The sequence below is a fragment of the Emys orbicularis genome, chromosome 3 (genome assembly GCF_028017835.1).
Source record: "Emys orbicularis isolate rEmyOrb1 chromosome 3, rEmyOrb1.hap1, whole genome shotgun sequence".
In the NCBI taxonomy this organism is placed as follows: Eukaryota; Metazoa; Chordata; order Testudines; family Emydidae; genus Emys; species Emys orbicularis.
This window is the reverse complement of record NC_088685.1, coordinates 142976201-142996875: the sequence shown is the minus strand read 5'-3', so window position 1 is coordinate 142996875 and position 20675 is coordinate 142976201. Positions and strand designations below refer to the sequence as shown.

At 38.7% G+C, this 20675-nt stretch overlaps 2 protein-coding genes across 3 annotated transcripts in view; one reads left to right on the top strand and one right to left on the bottom strand.

Annotated features, from left to right (window-relative positions):
* AKT3 (AKT serine/threonine kinase 3) overlaps nucleotides 1-14269 on the top strand; it is a 107093-nt gene extending 92824 nt beyond the window's left edge. For both annotated transcript variants that reach the window (XM_065400868.1, XM_065400869.1), the window contains 2 exons: nucleotides 7172-7274; nucleotides 14184-14269. In XM_065400868.1, the coding sequence (XP_065256940.1) occupies nucleotides 7172-7274; nucleotides 14184-14269 (189 nt within the window). The remainder of the gene's footprint in view (nucleotides 1-7171; nucleotides 7275-14183) is intronic.
* A 5385-nt stretch (nucleotides 14270-19654) lies between these two features.
* SDCCAG8 (SHH signaling and ciliogenesis regulator SDCCAG8) overlaps nucleotides 19655-20675 on the bottom strand; it is a 158029-nt gene continuing 157008 nt past the window's right edge. The window contains exon 18 of the mRNA XM_065401267.1: nucleotides 19655-19675. Coding sequence (XP_065257339.1) covers nucleotides 19655-19675 — 21 coding nt within the window. The remainder of the gene's footprint in view (nucleotides 19676-20675) is intronic.

Genomic DNA, 20675 nt, shown 5'->3' with positions numbered 1-20675 from the left:
ATGGCAGATCAAGACGTTGATTTGGTGTTTTGAAAAAAGAATTGAGGCACAGTTGTGTGTGCATGAATAGGCTGAATAGATCAAAAGGACTGGTACATGATTTTATACAATCATGACTGAAGCATAAATGTATTTATACTTATAGTCATGATTACCTAAATGATACTGCTAGTGGAAAAAATATGAAAGGAATGGAGAGACATTCCTGTGCACTGTGTGTCACATGTATTTGTATATCTCAATCTTAGGTCCCATTTTCTCTTTTTGGTAGCTTTTTTTGTATTGATGTATGTGAATATATAGATATTATACACACACACAAGGTGATGGGGCTGCCATGTTTTTCTACACAGTCTCTGCATTACGAGCATCTCCTATTGCATTGTAAATTGCTGTGGAATATCTTGATCGCGAAAGGCAAATGTGTAAGGTTGTGTAATCAGAATGAATCCAAAAACATCAACAAAGTATTTTATATCAAGTTTTTCCCTTCTGGTTGCAGCCTGGAGTTTTGTGTGTTTTTCTTGTTTTATTTTCCCAACTGTCTGGAATATTGACATAATTTCTAGTTTCATCGACTGAGTCACTGGATGTTACTGAGACACACCTAACTACTTAATGTAAAATAGTGTTTTTTCCCCTTCGGATGGGATTAGATGACACCACTCCCTTTCTATTGTGAAACATCTCTATAATTGATAATATTTAAAAGTATTTAAGACATCTGTTTATTGTTGTTCTTACCTTTCTGCGCCGTAAGATGCATGCAACACTCTGCTTTTGTAACCAACAAGCAAATTTTCAAAGTATTCCAAGAACCATCACTCATTTAGACAGATGAAGTCTGCATGGGGCCTGATTCAGATCCCATTGAAGTCAATGAGAATATTTCATTTGAGCTACTGACTTCAGTGGGCTTTGGTTCAGACCCATAGTCACTTGCTGATGTAGTCAAATTTTATAGAAGGATCTGTAGGTTGATATATTTTACTAAAGAGCTGTGTATTGCTCTTTATTTTTATTACTTTCTGTGATCATTTCCTGCCTCTTTGTTATTTTGTTGCTCACTAACAATTACTATGTGGCTACAGTATTTAGAGATAAGAAATGTTCCTATGTTGTCATCTCTGCCATCCCCAGCTGAGATCAGGATAACATCCCCCTCATAAAGGTCATAACTTGAATGATTTTTTCCCATGAGTTGAGCACTCTGTTCTACTGGAGATAAGTACTGGGATTGCGAAATAGGGTGCAGTCTGCTGTATATTTGGTACTACCTAAGTTGCTTATATAATTTGTGGAAAACCATAACAGATGCTTGGAAAATGATAATATAGTGATGGCTGTTGAATTGCGGCTGGAGCAGATCATTTGATTTCAAACCATGATGGGTGGCCTGCTCTCTGAATTGTTGAAAAGTTTAACATGAAAAGACCAAAAACCTGGAATGTTTTACAGGTACAACTTGTTCTGGAATCTTATGACCATTTTATAGGTGGGCACATTGCTTGGGAACTTCTTTGTATCAGCAAGTCCATATTAGTTTGTCCCTCTGTCTGAGACTGGCTGTGTTGCAGAATTAAATGGGGGGTGGTGGGGAGAATGCTGGGAAATGTGTGTGTTTTTGTAAATATAGGGATGTGAATATTGTGGTTGAAAAAATGAACAACTTCCTTTTAAGTTGTATGTAGATTAGTTTATATTTGAGGGATAAATTCTCTTTCTGACTCCAAGTTTAGATCTGTATTTAGCTTTTAAATAGGTAATAATAAGATGACTAAGTGTATTAATTTAAAAATCTTTTGTTGTTGTGGTATAATATTTTTCGATCAAATAAAGTTAAATGAAAATCACACATTTTTGTAAAATTATAATTTTCATAGCACCATTGTAAGTAGTATATGTAGGTGAAAAAATGTTTTAGTCACATAGGGTGGGATCCACTAAAGTACTTAAGTGCCTAAACCTCAGACATAGGCACCTAAATCCCAGTTTTGGCTCCATTGCAATCCACAAAACACCTGCCATACCCTGTAGGCACCTTTGTTTCTGCTCCTGGGCATGTGTGCTGCTACTTCACTCTAGGCATCTGAATGCCTGTCTCCTGCCTAAGCCTCAGAGCGATTCACAAACCAGGAGAAAGAAGATAGGTGTTCAACCACCTGCAGCCTCTTAGAGGTCTGGTTCAGTAGGTATGCTCAAAGGATACTTATTAGTTCAGGTTCCACTTGTAGTGGTACCCACCTTATAACTTTTAGCCTACTGATTAGAACACTCACCTGGGATGTGGGAGACCCAGGTTCAATTCCCCCTTCTCTGCCAGAGGGGGGGGACAAAGAATTTGAACAGGGGTCCCTCGCCTCTTAGGAGGGTGCTCTAACCACTGAGCTATGGGATATTCTGATGTGGGGCTCCCTCAGCCTCTCTCCTTTTGAAGCGATTCCAATGTGGCTAAATAATGAAAGAGTGATTGGAACGGAGGACTGGACATGGATTCAGGCCTTAACCACTGGACTACAGAGTCATTCCTACTCTCTCTCCAGCCCAGTGACTAAGTATCCACAGTGAGACAGTCATTGGACCAGAGAGAGAGTGGGGCAGTCCAGTTGTTAGGGTACCCTTCTGAGAGGTGGGAGACCTCTGTAAAAATTCTTTCTCCCTCTTTGGCAGAAAGGAGGGAATTGAATCTGGGTCTTCAACCTCCAAGGTGAGTGCTCTAACCACTGGGCTAAAAGTTATAGGATGGGCACTAACACCACCATGTGAGTTAGGTGCCGAACTCATTCCCACAAGAAACACTTTACGTGCCTACTCTCTCTAACTACAGGAGGCAGGTACCCATTTTTTGGAGATAAATGCCACTCTGCAGCCTGGACATCGGCGCCTATCTCTGAGAGAGGGAGTAGGGCTTAGCATACACCCCTCTGGTTGGAAACTCCCACTGGCTATCTTAGGCAGCTCCCTGCCTAGCGTGCTGGCTTTCGTGAATCATATTTTTTTGGCACCTCTCTCTCCCCATTCGTTGTGCAGGGAGCCGAGGTGGTTGATTTGGCTTTGTGGATCCCAGAATGGTTCCTGGATTTTCTAGGTGTGTAAAAGTTAGACACTGATGCTCAGCGCTACAACTCCTAAGCCCCTTCGTCAATGCCACCCATAGATTTTGGGTGAAAATTTTGGTCAAATTATAGATACAGGTATGTAACCAAGAGCAGGAAAAACATGCTTAAAGAAACAGATAGACCATCCAATTAGAAATTTGTGTCAAAGGATTAATGGAATTACACAGATATAACTGACAGCAGAATCTGTCCCAATTACTAAAAATGTCTGTGTGACATTCTGTTATCCTTTTGTGTCTTTGTGGTGTTTACACAGTGTATTCTAGATATTTTCCTCTTACTAGCACAACTTTCAGGTTAACAGCAGTCAGTTAAAACATTCTTTGGGTGAATGAAAACATGAAAATATCTGGATAGAATTTTCAAGAGTTGGATTTGAAAACAGTTGGAATTCACTTGTGTGTGTGGTTGGTTTTGTGGGTTTTTTTTTTTTTAATGCACTATTCATGGATTTTACCACAGTCTGAATAATTCCCTCCTTTCCAGAAAAGAGTATAGAGGTGTTTAGAACTAAAGGTGAAGCGTTGGCAGTTAGAGATCTAATCGGGACAGCATGCTCTTCAAAAACAGTTCCCAACATGGCTAGTTACTTAGAACATAGTTACATTATCATTCTGGTTACACAGTATAGATATGCTAGGATTATATAGTGTCCATTGATTAAGTGTGAAGGTTTAGTTTTTCCTCCAACATCTGTACTGCTTAGAGATCTGTGTAGAATAGTTTGCCAATATTTTTGCTATAGTGTTACATTGTAGTTTTGTTCTTTGTGTTGTGGAGTAAATTGACAAGTGAATTGTTTGGTGATAATGTTTCAAAGTCAAGGTGAGAGAGTCCTGGCCTCAGAGTGTAAATCGATTGGCTTCAGTGGGACCAGGATTTGGCCTCTGATATAGGAAAGACACTGAAACTAACTTCAGATTTTAGTTTGAGTTGAGAATATGCAGCTACTATCCTATGTCTCTGATTATATTAAATAACATTATTTGGAACTTCGTATATTTTAAGTTGAACAGAGATGCCTTTTAGAAATTGAATACATTTAAAAGATGGCATACAGATCCCAGATCATTAACACAGTATAGGTTGAGGCTCCAAATTAAAAATGTATCCATTTGTAAATGTTGAGTTTGTTTCTCCTTCAAAAGTGGATTGTAAGACTAATACCAAAAGCAGGACAGGGAGCTGCTGCCTTTATGTTGTGATAGATTGCCTTCCATAGTAGCAATGAAAACTCTGAAACCTTGGAACCTGAATGTAAGACTTTGCAGATAAATGGAGGAAGAACCCATTTAAAAATACATCTTAAAACCAATTTATGCCTAGACTTGTTTATCTAATCTGCTAAAGATTGGGGAAGTCAGTTTTTTGTATCTCTTTAAAAAGAGAAAAGAAATGCATTTCAGATCATCTTTAACCACTTGAGAGAGGTGCAAAAATCCTTTGCTTTAAACCATCACACTGTCATGTAAGCAATGAGCAGCTTCTGAAGTTTGTAAAGAGATTCCAGTCACACTAGTGACGTTCACTTAGTTGTTTGATTGTAAAATCATCTTGTTAAGCATAGTGCAGCTACAGCAAAAATGTATGTTCAAAACTGGGAACTAGGTGACCCAAGGTTTAATATTGTCTGGCACAGGACATGTTAAGGGGACTTGATGCATCTAATGTGGTATGCAAGTACAATATACATGTTGTTCTGAAGCACTTATTGGGTGGATGAAATTGGCTTAGAATAGGCTCAAAAAATTAAATGGCTCTGAAATCAGCATCTTCTGGTAAAGAGTGTGCATATTAGTAGTAAAGGGTGGGGTGGAAATGGAGACTCTTAAATTCATTTGAAGGAACTAAGGTTATTATCATGGTCAACTTTCTAATATGTGATAGACCAAACATGTGCAAGCATCATGAACACTTAGAAATGGATTATCTTCTTGACTGAAGGCAAGCAGTGTTGTGAAATTCTCACACAAATTTGCTATTTTTGCTGCTATTCAGCATTTAGTCAAGTTTAGAGCTGGGAGTGTGTTTACAATTTTGCTTCTCCAAGTTTTGGTTAAAGATATAGTGAAAACTTTGCACCCTTTTTTCTATGTGAAAATCCTACTCTTGCACTTTTCACCCCAAGGTGATGATCCTCCTGAAGCTTACACATTTGTGTTGCCCCGACCTATCTTCTGTTGAAATTCCTGATGGACCTCTGATGTCTTCCGTCATCCATTGATCAGGCCAATTTCATGGCAGTGTGTAGTCCACAAGCACTAACAAACCAGTGAACTGGAGCAGTTTTTTAACCATGACAGTTCTTCTTTGCACTTAAAAAATACTGTGAAAATAGTGGGAAAAAAATCCAGAAATGTTGTGTTCATGAGGCTGACCTAAACATGAATTGACCTTTTTGACATTTAAAATGTACGTGTTCATACTGTTTATTTTTTAGAAACAGTTCATGACAAACACGAGCCCTGTCCTGCAAAGACTTGCACACAAGCTTACCTTTACATACTTTGAGTAGTCCTATTGACTTGATTGCAACTACTCGGAGTATAAGGTAAGCACACATGTAAGCCTTTGTAAGATGAGTGCTCTAATGTTGGTCTTTCAGTGAATAATGAGAATCTCATCAGGGTGGATTAATTTAAATCAAAATGATTTAAATCAGCAAGCAGGAAAGCTTGATTTTAATCACTGATTTTAATCATGTTTTGCATTTCTGCTTTTTAGTTATTTTCCTATAGAAAAAAAGGTTGATTCTCATTGGTTGGTAATCATTAAAACATGTTCATTTGCAACTAAATCTAGTCTTTACACTAAGTCTGGAATGTCTTTTTTTTCTAATTAGGAGGATACACTATATCTGTACACATTTATTTAAGCAGTTATATAGCTTAATTTATATTTATTCAGATTCTTAATGTTTGTATGTACTTTAGAAAATGCTGAATAATGCATTTCTTATTTACTAGATGATTAATGTTTTACTTGTGATTTGTGTCAAGCTCTATTTGGATGGTAATTAAAATGCCTAAGACACATTTTTTATCAGTTACATAAAACTACCTTTCAGTGCTAGATGGATACGTTTATAAAAAATTATCAAAACATGCTTTGCATTTAAAACTAACAGATTTATTAAACAAAGGAAGTATTATCTGTAGTTAGTGAACTGTACTGATTGTTTTTGTTTACCATGTCTTTTAAGATTTTAGAACTAGTAGATCTCGTTCTCTCACACCTAGTTTTTATTCAGAGATTAGAAAAGGAAAACAAGCTTTCCTGCCTTTTCAGCTCCCTGTCAGTTGCTAAACTTTGAATGAATTAGTGTTGGACTGAACTAGGTAAGTAAACTAAAATGAAGAAAATATTCTCTTTACATCTGCAAAAGAGGATACTACTGTCAAAAGCTGGTTTGGCACTTCAGCAAATTCTAGTGCCAAGTGCTTAGTAGTTCAGTTCAGTGGTTTGACTTTCTTTAAAACTTGGCAACAAATGTGCTGCTTAATTTTTTTTAGAATTAATTTAAATGATTTTAATATATAATAGTAAGTTTAGGCCTTAACATAGGCTGTTATAATTTAAAAATAAAACTGTATTTAAATTTAAAAAGTCAACCTTAAATTAAAAAATATATATCATTAATTTTTATCTACCCTAAACACCCCATTCAGAGTTTCTAGTTAATTATCTTTCTATAGTGCAATTTATCTAAGAAAAGTCATTTTGTTTTTGTGCTCCTGATCTTACCTAGTTTCTAAACTAGCATCTCTGACACACAAAAGTCTAATGATTTGCCTGTCATATTAGCTGTCAGGGACTCAACCGTCATTCACTCCATGATCCTCCTATTACAAGTCTTTTGGTCTAACCACTGAGCTACATGAGATCTTTATAGAATCAGAGAAATGTAGGACTGGAAGAGACTTCAATAGGTCATCTAGTCCAGTCCCCTGCACTCAAGGCTGGACTCAAGGCAGGCATGTCTACTCCTGACAATAATTTGGTTGAATTCAGGTATATTAACATTACTCTTCTTGTTTATTTGTTCCCGTCAGCTTATACCTCCTTTTAAACCTCAAGTGACATCTGAGACAGACACCAGATATTTTGATGAAGAATTTACAGCTCAGACGATTACAATAACTCCACCTGAAAAATGTAAGTAAGCCTGAAAAGCGCTGTATAACTACAGTTGAGAAGATAGATTATCAGTGTGTACATATACTATAAAGACTGATATGAAATAGGTTACTTGTTCTAATGGAGAAAGTGTTCTCACCCCTTTTAGTGGAACTTAATGTGGAACCATCTCAGGGTACGTCTATACTACCCGCTGGATCGGCGGGTAGTGTTCGATGTATCGGGGATCGATTTATCGCGTCTCGTCTGGACACGATAAATGGATCTGCGAATTGATGTCCATACTCCACCTCAGCAGGAGGAGTAAGCAGAGTTGACGGGGGAGCCACGGCAGTCGACTCGCCGCCGTGAGGACGGCCAGGTAAGTCGAACTAAGATACTTCGACTTCAGCTACGCGAATAGCATAGCTGAAGTTGCGTATCTCAGTTCGAACCCCCCCGCTAGTGTAGCCCAGGCCTAAGAGTAGTTCTGTATGGCACAAGACTCCTTACAGTAAGCGTAGTAAGGTTACATATTTTTAGCCCATGAGATTTCTGAACAACTTCACAATTCCATAAATTATTTAATGAGGCAAATGCCAATTTCTAAGCATCTTGTTTGTTTGCTTGCTAATAAAGGCCCCAATTCATCAAAGTACTTAAGCACATGCTAGATTTCAAGCATATATATGTATACTCCCATTGACTCCAATGAGACAATTCACATGTTTAAAGATGGTAGGCACATACTTAAATACCTTTCTGTAACAAGGCCAGAAAAGAGCACACGTTGCCACAGAGAACAGATATCTCCTGTCTAGACAGCCTGATTTTTTTGTTTGATTAAATTCACTCCAGTGCAGAGGCCTCATGCCAGGCTCCACACACAAGAACCCTTAATGCCATTATTAATTTAATTTAAGTGGTGCATTGCACCTTGTGCAGACCCTCTGCACTTGGGCGAGTTTCACTCTTCATACACATTGCATTTACCCTGTTTATCTACACATCTATAAATCAATATCTGATCATTCTAAATTGTATTTAATAAAAAAAAAAGTTATCACATGGGAAACAATATTCCAAACTCCAGTGGTCAATATTTTAGATAGATTTCCTCTCTAAAAAGGTACACCTCTACCTCGATATAATGCTGTCCCCGGGAGCCAAACAATCTTACCGCGTTATATTGAACTTGATCCACCGGAGTGCGCAGCCCCGCCCCCCCGGAGCACTGCTTTACCACGTTATATCCGAATTCGTGTTATTTCGGGTTGCGTTATATCGAGGTAGCGGTGTATTGTTTTTTATTACCTTTTGCATAACAAAAAAGTATGTATATAATTATAGCATATGAAGGCAGCACACACTATACTTAAGGTTGAGTTCGTTTAGTTTGCCCCCTTTTTTTGGTGGCTTATAACTTTCTCAAACACATTCCTTTTTTTACTCAGATTTTCTGGGTGTGGTGCGCCAGTCTAGAAGTGTGGTTTTTTAGAAGTAAATTTGAACAGAGCCAGTTTAGCTGTTTTTGAGTTCTGCATATTTTTTTAAATAAAATAATCCCCATCTTCTCCATGCATTTGAATGAGAATTTTTGTATATGCATAACTTTAAAAAAACTAATCAGATTTTGTTTAAATTTAGCTCAGTTTAGAGAAAATGGGTTGAGTATTTTGAAGCTATGAACTTTACACTTCAGGAAAAATGGACTATTTTTTGTCAGGGTAAAGCAGGCCTGCTAAAGAAAGTTTAGGCATTGTGAAGTGCTTCAGCTTTGAATCTAATTCAGGGCTGATCATCAATTTCATGAATATTTTAAGTTAAATGGCCTAGAGTTTGAGATAGTCCCAAGTTTAAGATTATCCCAGTTTTAAGACTGTACATAGTTTGAGAGAGCCCTGCATTTTAAACTGCTTTAGCTTTCACTCAGATGAAAACAATTGAATTTTTTTAATTTTTAAAAAAAAATTGAAATTCAGCTGCACAGAGCACAGGTCAGGAGTGTGATTAGGTGACTAAAAACGTACTGGTACTTTGCCAGTTCTCCTGCACGATGTTAGAGAAGCCTGGAGACTGCTAGCATTTTTGCTGAATTGCGGTAGCCCCGCTGACCCAAAAAGCAGCTCAGGTTCAGCATGTAACTCAAGTGTCTGAGCCAGCCACCCCTTTGTATGGTCTCACTTCCTTTTCTCTGCTATATTATCAACAGAGCTGGAGGGTATGATGTAAGCATTCCTACAGTAGTTCTGGGCCATGAGAAGAACAAGGAACAGTGGTTTCAAGTTTCAGTGGGGGAGGTCTAGGTTGGATATTAGGAAACACTACAGGGAAACCCCAGTATAAGGTGCCCCGCGATAACTCGAATTGGGATGTAACGAGGTCATAAGGTGGCTCCGGCTGCCCAAGCAAAAAAAAAAGGGGGGGGGGGGGGAGGTGCAAAAAAAAAAGCCGCCGAAGCGCCAAAAAAAAAAAAAAAAAAAAAAAAAATCGGCCAGAGCGCTGCCGAAGCGCCCAGGGGCAGTGGTCAACTGGGGGCCCCCCGCGCCTCCCTGACGGTGTCCTCAGTAGAAGGTGGGGAGGGGGCAGGGGAAGCCCCCAGCGCTCCAACCCATCCCCGGCAGAAGCGCAGGGGGTGGCGGGGGAAGCCCGAGCACTGGGACCCCCCCGCACAGCGGCCCTGGGAGGCAGCCTCACAGCTTGGGGGGTTGGGGGGGCACTCACTCCCCACTGCAGCCTCAGGCTGTGACGGGGGGACAGGGCATCTCTGGTCTTGGGGCTGCAGTGGGGGGTGGGGAGGACATAAGGTAGCAAACGGGGTTGAGGAGCTGCAGGGGGGGGTGGAATGGGGGGACCCTGAGAGGCACCCCAGGGAAGGAGCAGAAAGGGGTGGAACCGTGGGCGGGGAGGAGCCTGCAGCCCTGGAGCTCTCTGTCCCCGGCAGGTGCGGGGCTGCAGCTTCTCTCCCCTGCTGGGCACTAGGGGCGCTAGGCGGCGCACAATAAGGCCATTGCGGAGAAACTAAATGAATTCTTTGCAGCGGTCATCACAGCTGAGGATCTGAGTGCGATTCCCAAACCTGAGCCATTCTTTTTAGGTGACACATCTGAGGAACTGTCCCAGATTGAGGTGTCAGTAGAGGAAGTTTTGGAACAAATTGATAAACTAAATAGTAATAAGTCACCAGGACCAGATGGTAGTCACCCAAGAGTTCTGCAATTTCACAATTGAGTTCCTTCAGAACTACTAACTGTAGTCTGTAACCTATCATTTAAATCAGCTTCTGTACCAAATGACTGGAGAATAGCTAATGTGATGCCAATTTTTAAAAAGGGCTCCAGAGGTGATCCCGGCAATTACAGGCTGGTAAACCTGACTTCAGTACCGGGCAAACTGATTGAAACTATAGTAAAGAACATTATTGTCAGACACATAATTTGTTGGGGAAGAGTCAACATGGTTTTTGTAAAGGGAAATCATGTCTCACAATTTACTAGAATCCTTTGAGGGGAGCAACAAGCATGTGGACAAGGGGGATCCAGTGGATATAGTGTACTTAGATTTTCAGAAAGCCTTTGACAAGGTCCCTCACCAAAGGCTCTTAAGCAAGTTTCCCTGGGATAACAGGGAAGGTAGTCTCATGGATTGGTAACAAGTTAAAAGATAGGAAACAAAGGGTAGGAATAGATGGTCAGTTTTCAGAATGGAGAGAGGTAAATCGTGGTGTCTCCCTGGAGTCTGTACTGGGCCCAGTCCTATTCAATATATTCATAAATGATCTGGAAAAAGGGGTAAACAGTAAGGTGGCAAAATTTGTAGATGATACAAAATTGCTCAAGATAGTTAAGTCTCAGGCAGACTGCGAAGAGCTACAAAAGGATCTCTCAAAACTGGGTGACTGGGCAACAAAATGGCAGATGAAATTCAATGTTGATAAATGCAAAGTGATGCACATTGGAAAACATAATCCCAGCTATACATATAAAATGATAGGGTCTAAATTAGCTGTTCCCACTCAAGAAAGAGATCTTGGAGTCATTGTGGATAGTTCTCTGAAAACATCCACTCAATGTGCAGCAGCAGAAAAGCAAACAGAATGTTGGGAATCGTTAGGCAAGGGATAGATAATAAGACAGAAAATATCATATTGCCGCTATATAAATCCATGGTACGCCCACATCTTGAATACTACGTGAAGATGTAGTCACCTCATCTCAAAAAAGATGTATTGGAATTAGAAAAGGTTCAGAAAAAGGCAACAACAATGATTAGGGGTATGGAACGGCTGCCATATGAGGAGATTGGGACTTTTCAGCTTGGAAAAGAGACGACTAAGGAGGGATATGATAGAGGGCTAAAAAACCATGACTGGTGTGGAAAAAGTAAATAAGGAAGTGTTATTTACTCCTAGTTCTTGTGTTATGAGGGGTCACCAAATGAAATTAATAGGTAGCAGGTTTAAAACAAACAAAAGGAAGTATTTTTTACTCACAGTCAACCTGTGGAACTCCTTGCCAGAGGATGTTGTGAAGGCCAAGACACTAACAGGGTTCAAAAAGGAACTAGATAAGTTCATGAAGTATAGGTCCATCAATGGCTATTAGCCAAGATGGACAAGGATGATGTCCCTAGCCTCTGTTTGCCAGAAGCTGGGAATGGGCGACGGGATAGATCACTTGATGATTACCTGTTCTGTTCATTCCCAGTGGGGCACCTGGCATTGGCCACTGTCGGAAGACAGGATACTGGTCTAGATGGACCTTTAGTCTGACCTAGTTGTGGCTGTCCTTATGAGTGATCCTCCCCTGGCTGGTTAAACCTACTTTAGAGATAGATTACATCTTGGTGTGGCATGAAGTGACTGCCCTGAACTAAAGAATCTGAGCCTGTACTTTAAAAATAGTCACTCCTCAATTAAAGTTGTCCTGGTTAACGTCGTTGTTGCATTGCTGATCAATTAGGGAACATGCTCATTTAAAGTTGCGCAATGCTCCCTAATAATGTTGTTTGGCAGCCGCCTGCTTTGTCCACTGCTTGCAGAAAGAGCAGCCCTGAGAGCTAGCTGGTGGGGGTTTGGAACCAGGGTGGGCCGGCAGCCCCGCTATTAGCTCCCCGCTCCCCTAAGTTCCCTGTGTGGCAGCTGCCCACCACGCTATCAATTGCCGGCAGTTCAGCTATTCCTCCCCCCACTGCCGTGTGCAGCCTCCTGCTTGCTAATGTCAGGGTGTCCCCCTATTCCCCCCCGCTCCTGTACCTTATCTCCACAGAGCTGGGGGCGGGGGTGGATGGCGGACACGACAGGGCTCAGGATGGAGGGAGCTTGCTGGAAGCAGCTGCTGTCTCAACTTGCTGATCTACTTAAAAAGACAAAGTACTTAGAGTGGAGTCAGCGTACTTAAAGGGGCAATGCACGTCTCGGTCTCTCTCTGCCATGCTGTCTCCCCTCCCTCCATTGCTGCTGCCTTGTACAGTGTGAGGCTACATTAACAATAATATGTTAACCCTTGAGGGCTCAGCTGAGTGCTAGTTCATCATTTAGCAGTAAGGCATTCCCTGGGAAATATCCCACCCTCTAACTTCACCACCTCAATCAAGCTTCACAATCATCACTGCTGTGTACAGTATTGTTTGTTTAAAACTTGTACTGTATATATGTGTGTGTGTGTGTGTGTGTGTGTGTGTGTGTATATATATATAAAAGAAAAGAACAGGAGTACTTGTGGCACCTTAGAGACTAACAAATTTATTTGAGCATAAGCTTTCCTGTTCCAGTCTATGCATCCGAAGAAGTGGGTTGTAGCCCACGAAAGCTTATGCTCAAATAAATTTGTTAGTCTCTAAGGTGCCACAAGTACTCCTGTTCTTTTTGCGGATACAGACTAACACGGCTGCTACTCTGAAACATATAAAATACAGTCTTTTGTCTGGCAAAAAAGATTTCCCTGGAACCTAACCTCTCCCACTCCCATTTACATTAATTCTTATGGGGAAATTGGGCTCGCTTAAAGTAGAATTTTTCAGGAACATAACTACAACGGTAAGCGAGGAGTTACTGTACAACTGTTAGTTGAAGAACCAGTTTTCTTCACACTTGACCTATTTTGTAGATCTCATTGAAATTTAAAAATCAGACTGATTATTTTAAATACATCCTGTAACTTATGTTAAGTATGGTGATATTAAAAAAGTATGTATTGTGCTAGTTGAAACTTAAATATAAAAGGATAGTCTATTTGAAAGCATAAGCACAATGGGGCAGAATTAAGTATTAATTGTTACCGCCACATTTATTCACTTTTGAGTACTTGATTACTCAAAGTTGCATTAATTCTAGATTCTTTGCCTGAAATATATGAAGACATAAGTATGTCATTGAAGAGAACAATTTCAATTGGAGTCTCTAAAGATATATCCAATTTAGAAAAAAAAATACTATGTGAAACTTATATGCAGTGGTCACTCTTTTAAACATTTTTTCCATTTTGAGATTATTACGTGTTCTAGCAGCAGTCTCCATTTTAACTATAGCAAATCTTTCAAAATAGAAGAAACTTTAAATTTGATCACTGTAAAAATATAGTTCCCCGATCAATTTGAGAAATAGTTTGCTCCTTAAGACAGCAGAGAGTTTTCTTCCCCATCTTTCCATCGCCCATATTGACTGGTCTGTAACTGGCACATGTTGACTGTTGTAGACAGTTGCAAAGGTGGTTGGAATTTTCTGAACATATATAAAAGAAATAAACTATAAATATATACTTACATAAGAAAAGTCCCCCTCAAAACCACTGTCATTTCTACTGTGTGTGCACAAGCCTATGTAAACTGCATGATTTTTATCTGATTTTACACAACAGTCACTGAAATAATGTTATTTAATAGACAATTAGAAAATAAAATAATTTTGTGGTAAATAAATTAAAACATTAAGCTTTTCCCCTCCCACAGATGATGAGGATGGTATGGACTGCATGGACAACGAGAGGCGACCACATTTCCCTCAGTTTTCCTACTCTGCAAGCGGACGAGAATAACTTTTTTTTGTTGTTTTTTTTTTTTTTTGTTCTGCTTCACTGTCATCTTAGGTTTATCACTGAAAACGATTCCTGAACATCACCACCAATACTAGCCATGAAGATTGCAGGGGCACTTTCAGAGGTCATTCAAAATTGAAAAGTTCCCTCCTTCTCCAACAGGCCTTTTTGTTTTTTTGCATGAAATTTTGTATCAGTCTGAGGTCTCCTCCTGTTGCTGCTCCCACTGTCTCAGTATAATAGCAACGTCAAGAAGTAATTTTGAAATCTTTTGAAGTCAGACGACTTAAATCCTCCATTGTATACAGTGGGGACTAAAAGAAACGTTGGTTGCCGATGCATTTTCTCATTTCTTCTAGAAGACAAATCAGAATTGTAATTAGTCTAAAAAGATGAGTTTATAATGTTTTCTTGCATCTGTTTGTGCTGGTCAGAACAAGGAAAGATAGGGGGGTGGTGATGTAAATATGCAAGGTTTTTGTTAGGCATATCATTACTTGAAGCAGGTCTATGTCATTAACATCTGGCTGGAATGCGTTTGGGAAACATTTGAGAGAAGAACTTGTAACTGTTCATATATATATAAATATATATATATATATATATATTATTTTTTAATTACTGTTGGATGCTACAGAAGAAGCAGAAGGGCTGGGCTCACCCAGCCTGCTACTTAGACTTCCAGATTCACGTGCAATCATGGAGAATTGAACATTCTACGTGCAAGAAACGAAGGCATAAAAGCAGCATTTGAAGTTGTTTAAAGGTCTTATAATTTGCACCAGATAACATCTTTCTCATGCTTTTCTCTGTCTTTCTTGATATACATCACCTCGGATGGCTGAAGAATGTAGACAGGCATAATGGTATTGCTTTTCACCAAAATTTGTGCACCAAGGTAAACAGGTGTTTGCCATATTTGTTTTTATTTTGAGTTTGTGAATTAGCTTTTCTCCAGGTGTTTAACTCTGAATATATATATATTTTTTTTGTTATACCACAGTAGTATTTATTTTTAGTGATAAGGATTGTATGTGTCATGTTTGCAAATGCTGCTACATCTTAGAACAGGCTTACAGCAGTTTATTTTGTAATATATGGAAGGACTGTACAAGCTGAAGAGAATAACGCACTTTTTCTCCCATGTGGAAATTTTAACAAGGCTCTGAAATTGTACATATTACTTAGAATTGGGCTTTTGTGGATGAAATACTGTCATATAATTCTTTGGTGCTGTAGATGAGGACATTCCAACTCCATGTGCCAAGAGGTCAAAAATGCTATGTCTGTGCTCCACTAAAGTAATATAAAAGCCTGGCAGCACAATAGAAATTTTTGGTTTTATATGGAGAAAATACATTCAAACAATTGAGACCACAATGATTGCAAAAAAAGCACTTTATTATAATTCTGCAAACAGTAGATTGATGGGAACATTTGCCCTGAACCAAGTAGGTAATGAAACCCAGCATGTGAAGTATGACAATGATAACTGACTGACTGAATTTAAAACCATCATGGTAAACACCACACTGAAAGGAAAATGTTGTCTTTTCATTTCTAAAGATCTGTATTTAGCAGGATGTGTGCACAAACCTTAGCTTCGTTCTTCATTAAAGATCATTTTAATAATAAACCTTTTGGTGCTAGGAGTTGGGATATTCCAAAGTTGCCAGGAAGTGCAGTAAGGGTGAGTATGTGCCCTTGCTAACGACATCAGAAAACCCTGGGATTATTATTGAAGTACCTTGTTAGCTCCCATGTAGAATGTGATATTACAGAGTATTATTGATAGCATTGTATCACTTGGTAAATGACTTTTGAAAGAAGAAATGTTCATATGCAGATGCCTTATCCTCTTGCTGTTTAAAGTTTAGATATCTTAGCATGAAGATCACTGCTGGCAGTGGATGTGCTGAGGTGGTCAAGGGATAGATGGGCATTTTAGCAAGGCAGCTAAGACAGACTCATTCAGATAATTTTTCATGTTTCTACCTAAGCAAAGTTTTATCTTTAATAATCAACAGATAAGAGGTGTATCTTTGTGTATGCGCTAACCACATATGATCTCATCCTATCACCTTGTAACACTACTCATCTTTAGAGAATGGCACTTCAGAGGGAAAGGTGCACAGTAAATACATCATAGGTCTATTCTGCACCTTTTTCTAAAAATGTCTACACTGAAATAGTGATGATTTAAATGAACTAATTAGTAAATAGAGCATTGAATAGTTCTCTAGAAATGCCTCATAGATGCAAACAAACTGTGTTGATTAAAAATCTCCAGTATATGCCTCCATTTTCCTCTCTAATTTTCAGTTTGTGTTAGCAATAAATACCTTGTGCATTTCTTGAAGTTAATGAGAAGCCAGGGTTGTGCTTCGGGCTGATGGTTCCTCATGTGTAGGACAGGCCCCATGGCTAGATCATTATTGCTTATGTAGTTTGCAGTAAATATCAATTAGTGAATTATTTGAAAATTTTAAGACTTCACTCTGAATTGCATAACCTGTCTCAACAATTACCTTTTATCAAGTTTATTACAGACACAGTTAATATTAACTGAATGCTGCCTGGAGTTTGGGAATTCCTGACTTCTGCTACCAGGGTTCGAAATAGACAAAAGAGAAATCTCAAAGCTGTGCTGAGAGAGATGGCTGAAGCATCTCTCTCTTCTGCTTGTCCTCAGCTGTAGTTTGGACTTGGACAGCAGTTGGTAGCTGGTACCTTGAGCCTTCCAATCATAGTACATTTCAGACTTTGACTCCAGCTTGTACTGACTTCCATGACATATAGTATGCCCTCTTATACTGCAGCCATCTTTGAGGAAATGTGTCATTTCTGTTTGGATTTTGGCAGTTTTGCACACAGCTTTGCTTTCCACACTAATCCAATACATTCCTGTTGCTAAAGGAACATTTATTCCAGTATTGTTTTACATTTTTCTTTTGACATGTCATGTCATCTTTATTTGTGGCTTCTTAAAGCTGACTGTTCTTGCAGGGGCCATGTGCTTCTCCTAGAGTACAAAAGTAAGGTCCTTCCTTACTAACTGCAGGGTCTATATGTTACACCTCAATGTACACACTTTGCTGCTACTGTTTGTACTGTCTACAGTAGAATTTCCTTATCTTGCTCCTGGTAGTGCATTACAGGCAAGCATGAAATGTAAAGTATTTATTTAAATAAAAAAACCTCTAAATTGGTAATTGAATTACCTCCCTGTAGCTTTAGAGTTTGACATTTCTTGATCTTGCTAGTTCTTTCATTAGATACATGCAAGATCTAGTCATGTGATTAAGGATATTAAGCAGACAACTATGAACCCAAGAAACCGTATTACTGTTGGTCATACTTAAACTGTTTATTTCCTTAAGTATATGACCCACAAGGATGTGAAATAACTACAAGAAACTGTTTTTGTACACTGTACATCCTTAGTATTTTTACACGTATATGATAGGGATGCACATTATTTTCCTTCGTACAGACAGCTTAAATAAAGCACTATGTCAATCTGCTACTTCTGTGTTTATTAATGCTGCTTTTGTTCTGAAGTTTTGTAAATACATATGTTGAAGTTTGCTGCAAATGAAGTATTTTTTATATCCGATATTAAATATATGTAGGATAAAATTCCTAGCTTGTGCCATATAAGGTGGTGAAAATCTGCTTGTTTTAGTTTTTCATTGTATTGCAAATCAGACGATATCTCAAGTGTGGGAGTTAGTTTAAACATTATTGATCACGACATCTAGTACTTTTTTTTTTTTTTAATTTCAGGAAGATCATCCAGTTTTGAAATCTGAAAGGCCCCCACCTAGTTTCTTTTTATAAAATATGTACATCATGATTTCCTTTTTTTATCCTGCATGGAATAATCGGATGGCCCATGTTACCTTGCTGTACAGTCTCATTGATAAATATACAACCTTTAATTTGACATCTTTCAAATACAAGTTGAAATCCAATTTCTGTCACTTAAAGTCAACATCTACTCCTGAAAAAAGCACCAAGCTTCTTATGACTGAGCTAAATGTAGCAATGGTTTTACTAGTTGTATTTAAAGAATAACATGTATGTTATTCTAAAGGCTTTGAATTAGCTTGGATTACTTTGGTCACCTAATGATTACATAGGCCTTTCTCTTTACGGAATCATAGATCACTACAGAGTGTACTTTAAAGAAGTTTCAGGATGGGATCAGAGTCATACAGGATCCTACTACCACATGGGTTGAGGCAAATTTCACCCTCTTTACTTCCGCAGTTCACTTGAATATAGACTGATTTCCTGCATAAAGCTGGAACAAGTGAATTTCATCTTTAGAGAGATGCACCAAGCAAGTGTTTGTTCTGTAAGTACATATTTATTAAGGTTTCAGAGTAGCAGCCGTGTTAGTCTGTATCCGCAAAAAGAACAGGAGTACTTGTGGCACCTTAGAGACTAACAAATTTATTTGAGCATAAGCTTTCGTGGGCTACAGCCCACTTATTCGGACGCATAGAATGGAACATATATTGAGGACGGACACGGACACGGACACACACACACACACACACACACACACACACCATGAACAGGTGGGAGTTGTCTTACCAACTCTGAGAGGCCAATTAAGTAAGAGAAAAAAAAACTTTTGAAGTGATAATCAAGATAGCCCAGTACAGACAGGTTGATAAGAAGTGTGAGAGTACTTATTTTATTAAGGTATGTTAGTGGTTTAATCACCTAGGAAAGAATTTATCTGGTCCATGAAAGCTAATTTTTTAAAATTTTGATTTGAGTGCTAACCAAGAGCTCATGCAAATTACTTCATATTATAAACACTTAGCATTAGACTAGAACTTAATTGAAGAAATCTTGTACAAGGCTGTTTAAAGGAAAAAGTTTCCAGTTAGCTATATATCTTGAAAACTCTCTATGCCTTCTCCTTACATATGCTGGTCGCCTTTAGTAACAAGGTGTTATAGGCCAAAAGATAACTGCACAGCTTCCCCTTAAATTCAAAATGAGACACACAGAAAAAAATCAAGGTACGTTTATTGGTATTTACATATGTAACAAGACACACATGCTGGAATAAATTACAAAATACATTTAAAATATTTTCTTAAAAATTACACAAGCTAAATGTTAAATCCATCCTGTGCACCTGCTGTTTTAACTTGATCCTGAGCCTAACCCTTCACAGGAAGCACTTAGGAAAACTCACATGCTGGAAGTCTTATTTCAAACTTTGGAAAGGTGTTTGCATTCAAAACGTTTTAATAATTTAAATGCAATGTGTGAAACAGCTAAAGTAAATCAACTGAACTTAACCAGCAAAAGTTTTCTTTCACTTGAAACATTGCTTTGGGTCAGCTTCAACCAAGTCAGCATTCAGACTGGTACACAGGGTAACTGAAAGATAAAAATAAAAAATGGGATTATAAATAGCTTGTGTTTCATAGTTACCTGAATTTCTAATTTGTTTGTCTCGCTTCTTCCTGTGGTTAAGTTCTCAGAAAAGAAGTTCATCAGTGGTTACGAATGTGGTAATACTATGTAAACAAATGCTGTTTCAAAGTTATACTTCCTGTGGACCTGCTGTCCTTGGCTTTTTCCAAGATCAAAAATCTTACAGGTAGTAAGAACAGAGCCATCTGATTCCTGAAAAACAAGATCTCCATGAGCTCTAGACATTGTTCATGTTTAGCAGTAAGTAAGAGCTCTTGCTTTAGGGCACGTCTAAGGTACTGCCCCTTCTCCTTTCCAGGAAAGAGGAGGCAGGTTTGTGCCAGAGACTATTTACTGTGAATTGTTCAGACTGTAGATTAGTGGGCTGCTGTATCAAAACAGGAAGCTGCTTCTGTTCTGTTAAGAAACCTCTGGTGGGAAGACTAATTTGCAACTTTTTAGCTCTTCATAGCTATTGTGTGTGTATGTAAACACTTGCATTTCAGTACTTAGTTAATGGTGGTCCAATGAACAGTATTTGAGCTGGGATACCTATCTAGAATGAAACTCTGAATTAGATTAAATTTTGATCAAAGATGTTTCATGTAAATTGAGAAAAAGGCCACTTAAATTTCTAATGTTCTTACAGCTATTCTATCTTTAGATCACTGAAGGTGTTACTGAAATGTATAAGGTAATTAGGACTTGAGTTGCTCCTAGAATTCAGAGGGCACTGGATTAAGCAAGGAGAATTCTGCTATTTAAGAAGATGTGGCCTATTTATGGAAGCCAATAATCTGGTAAACAAGCAATCTATTAAGGCAGTTGAGGGGAGAGAATAGTTATGTGCCCCTCAATACAGTGCTCGGAACTAAGCTAAGGAACAACATCAGAGGGGTCTGTCGCAATCCAACTGTTTTATATACTGTGTATATTATTCAACCTTTATATAGCATAACGAGGG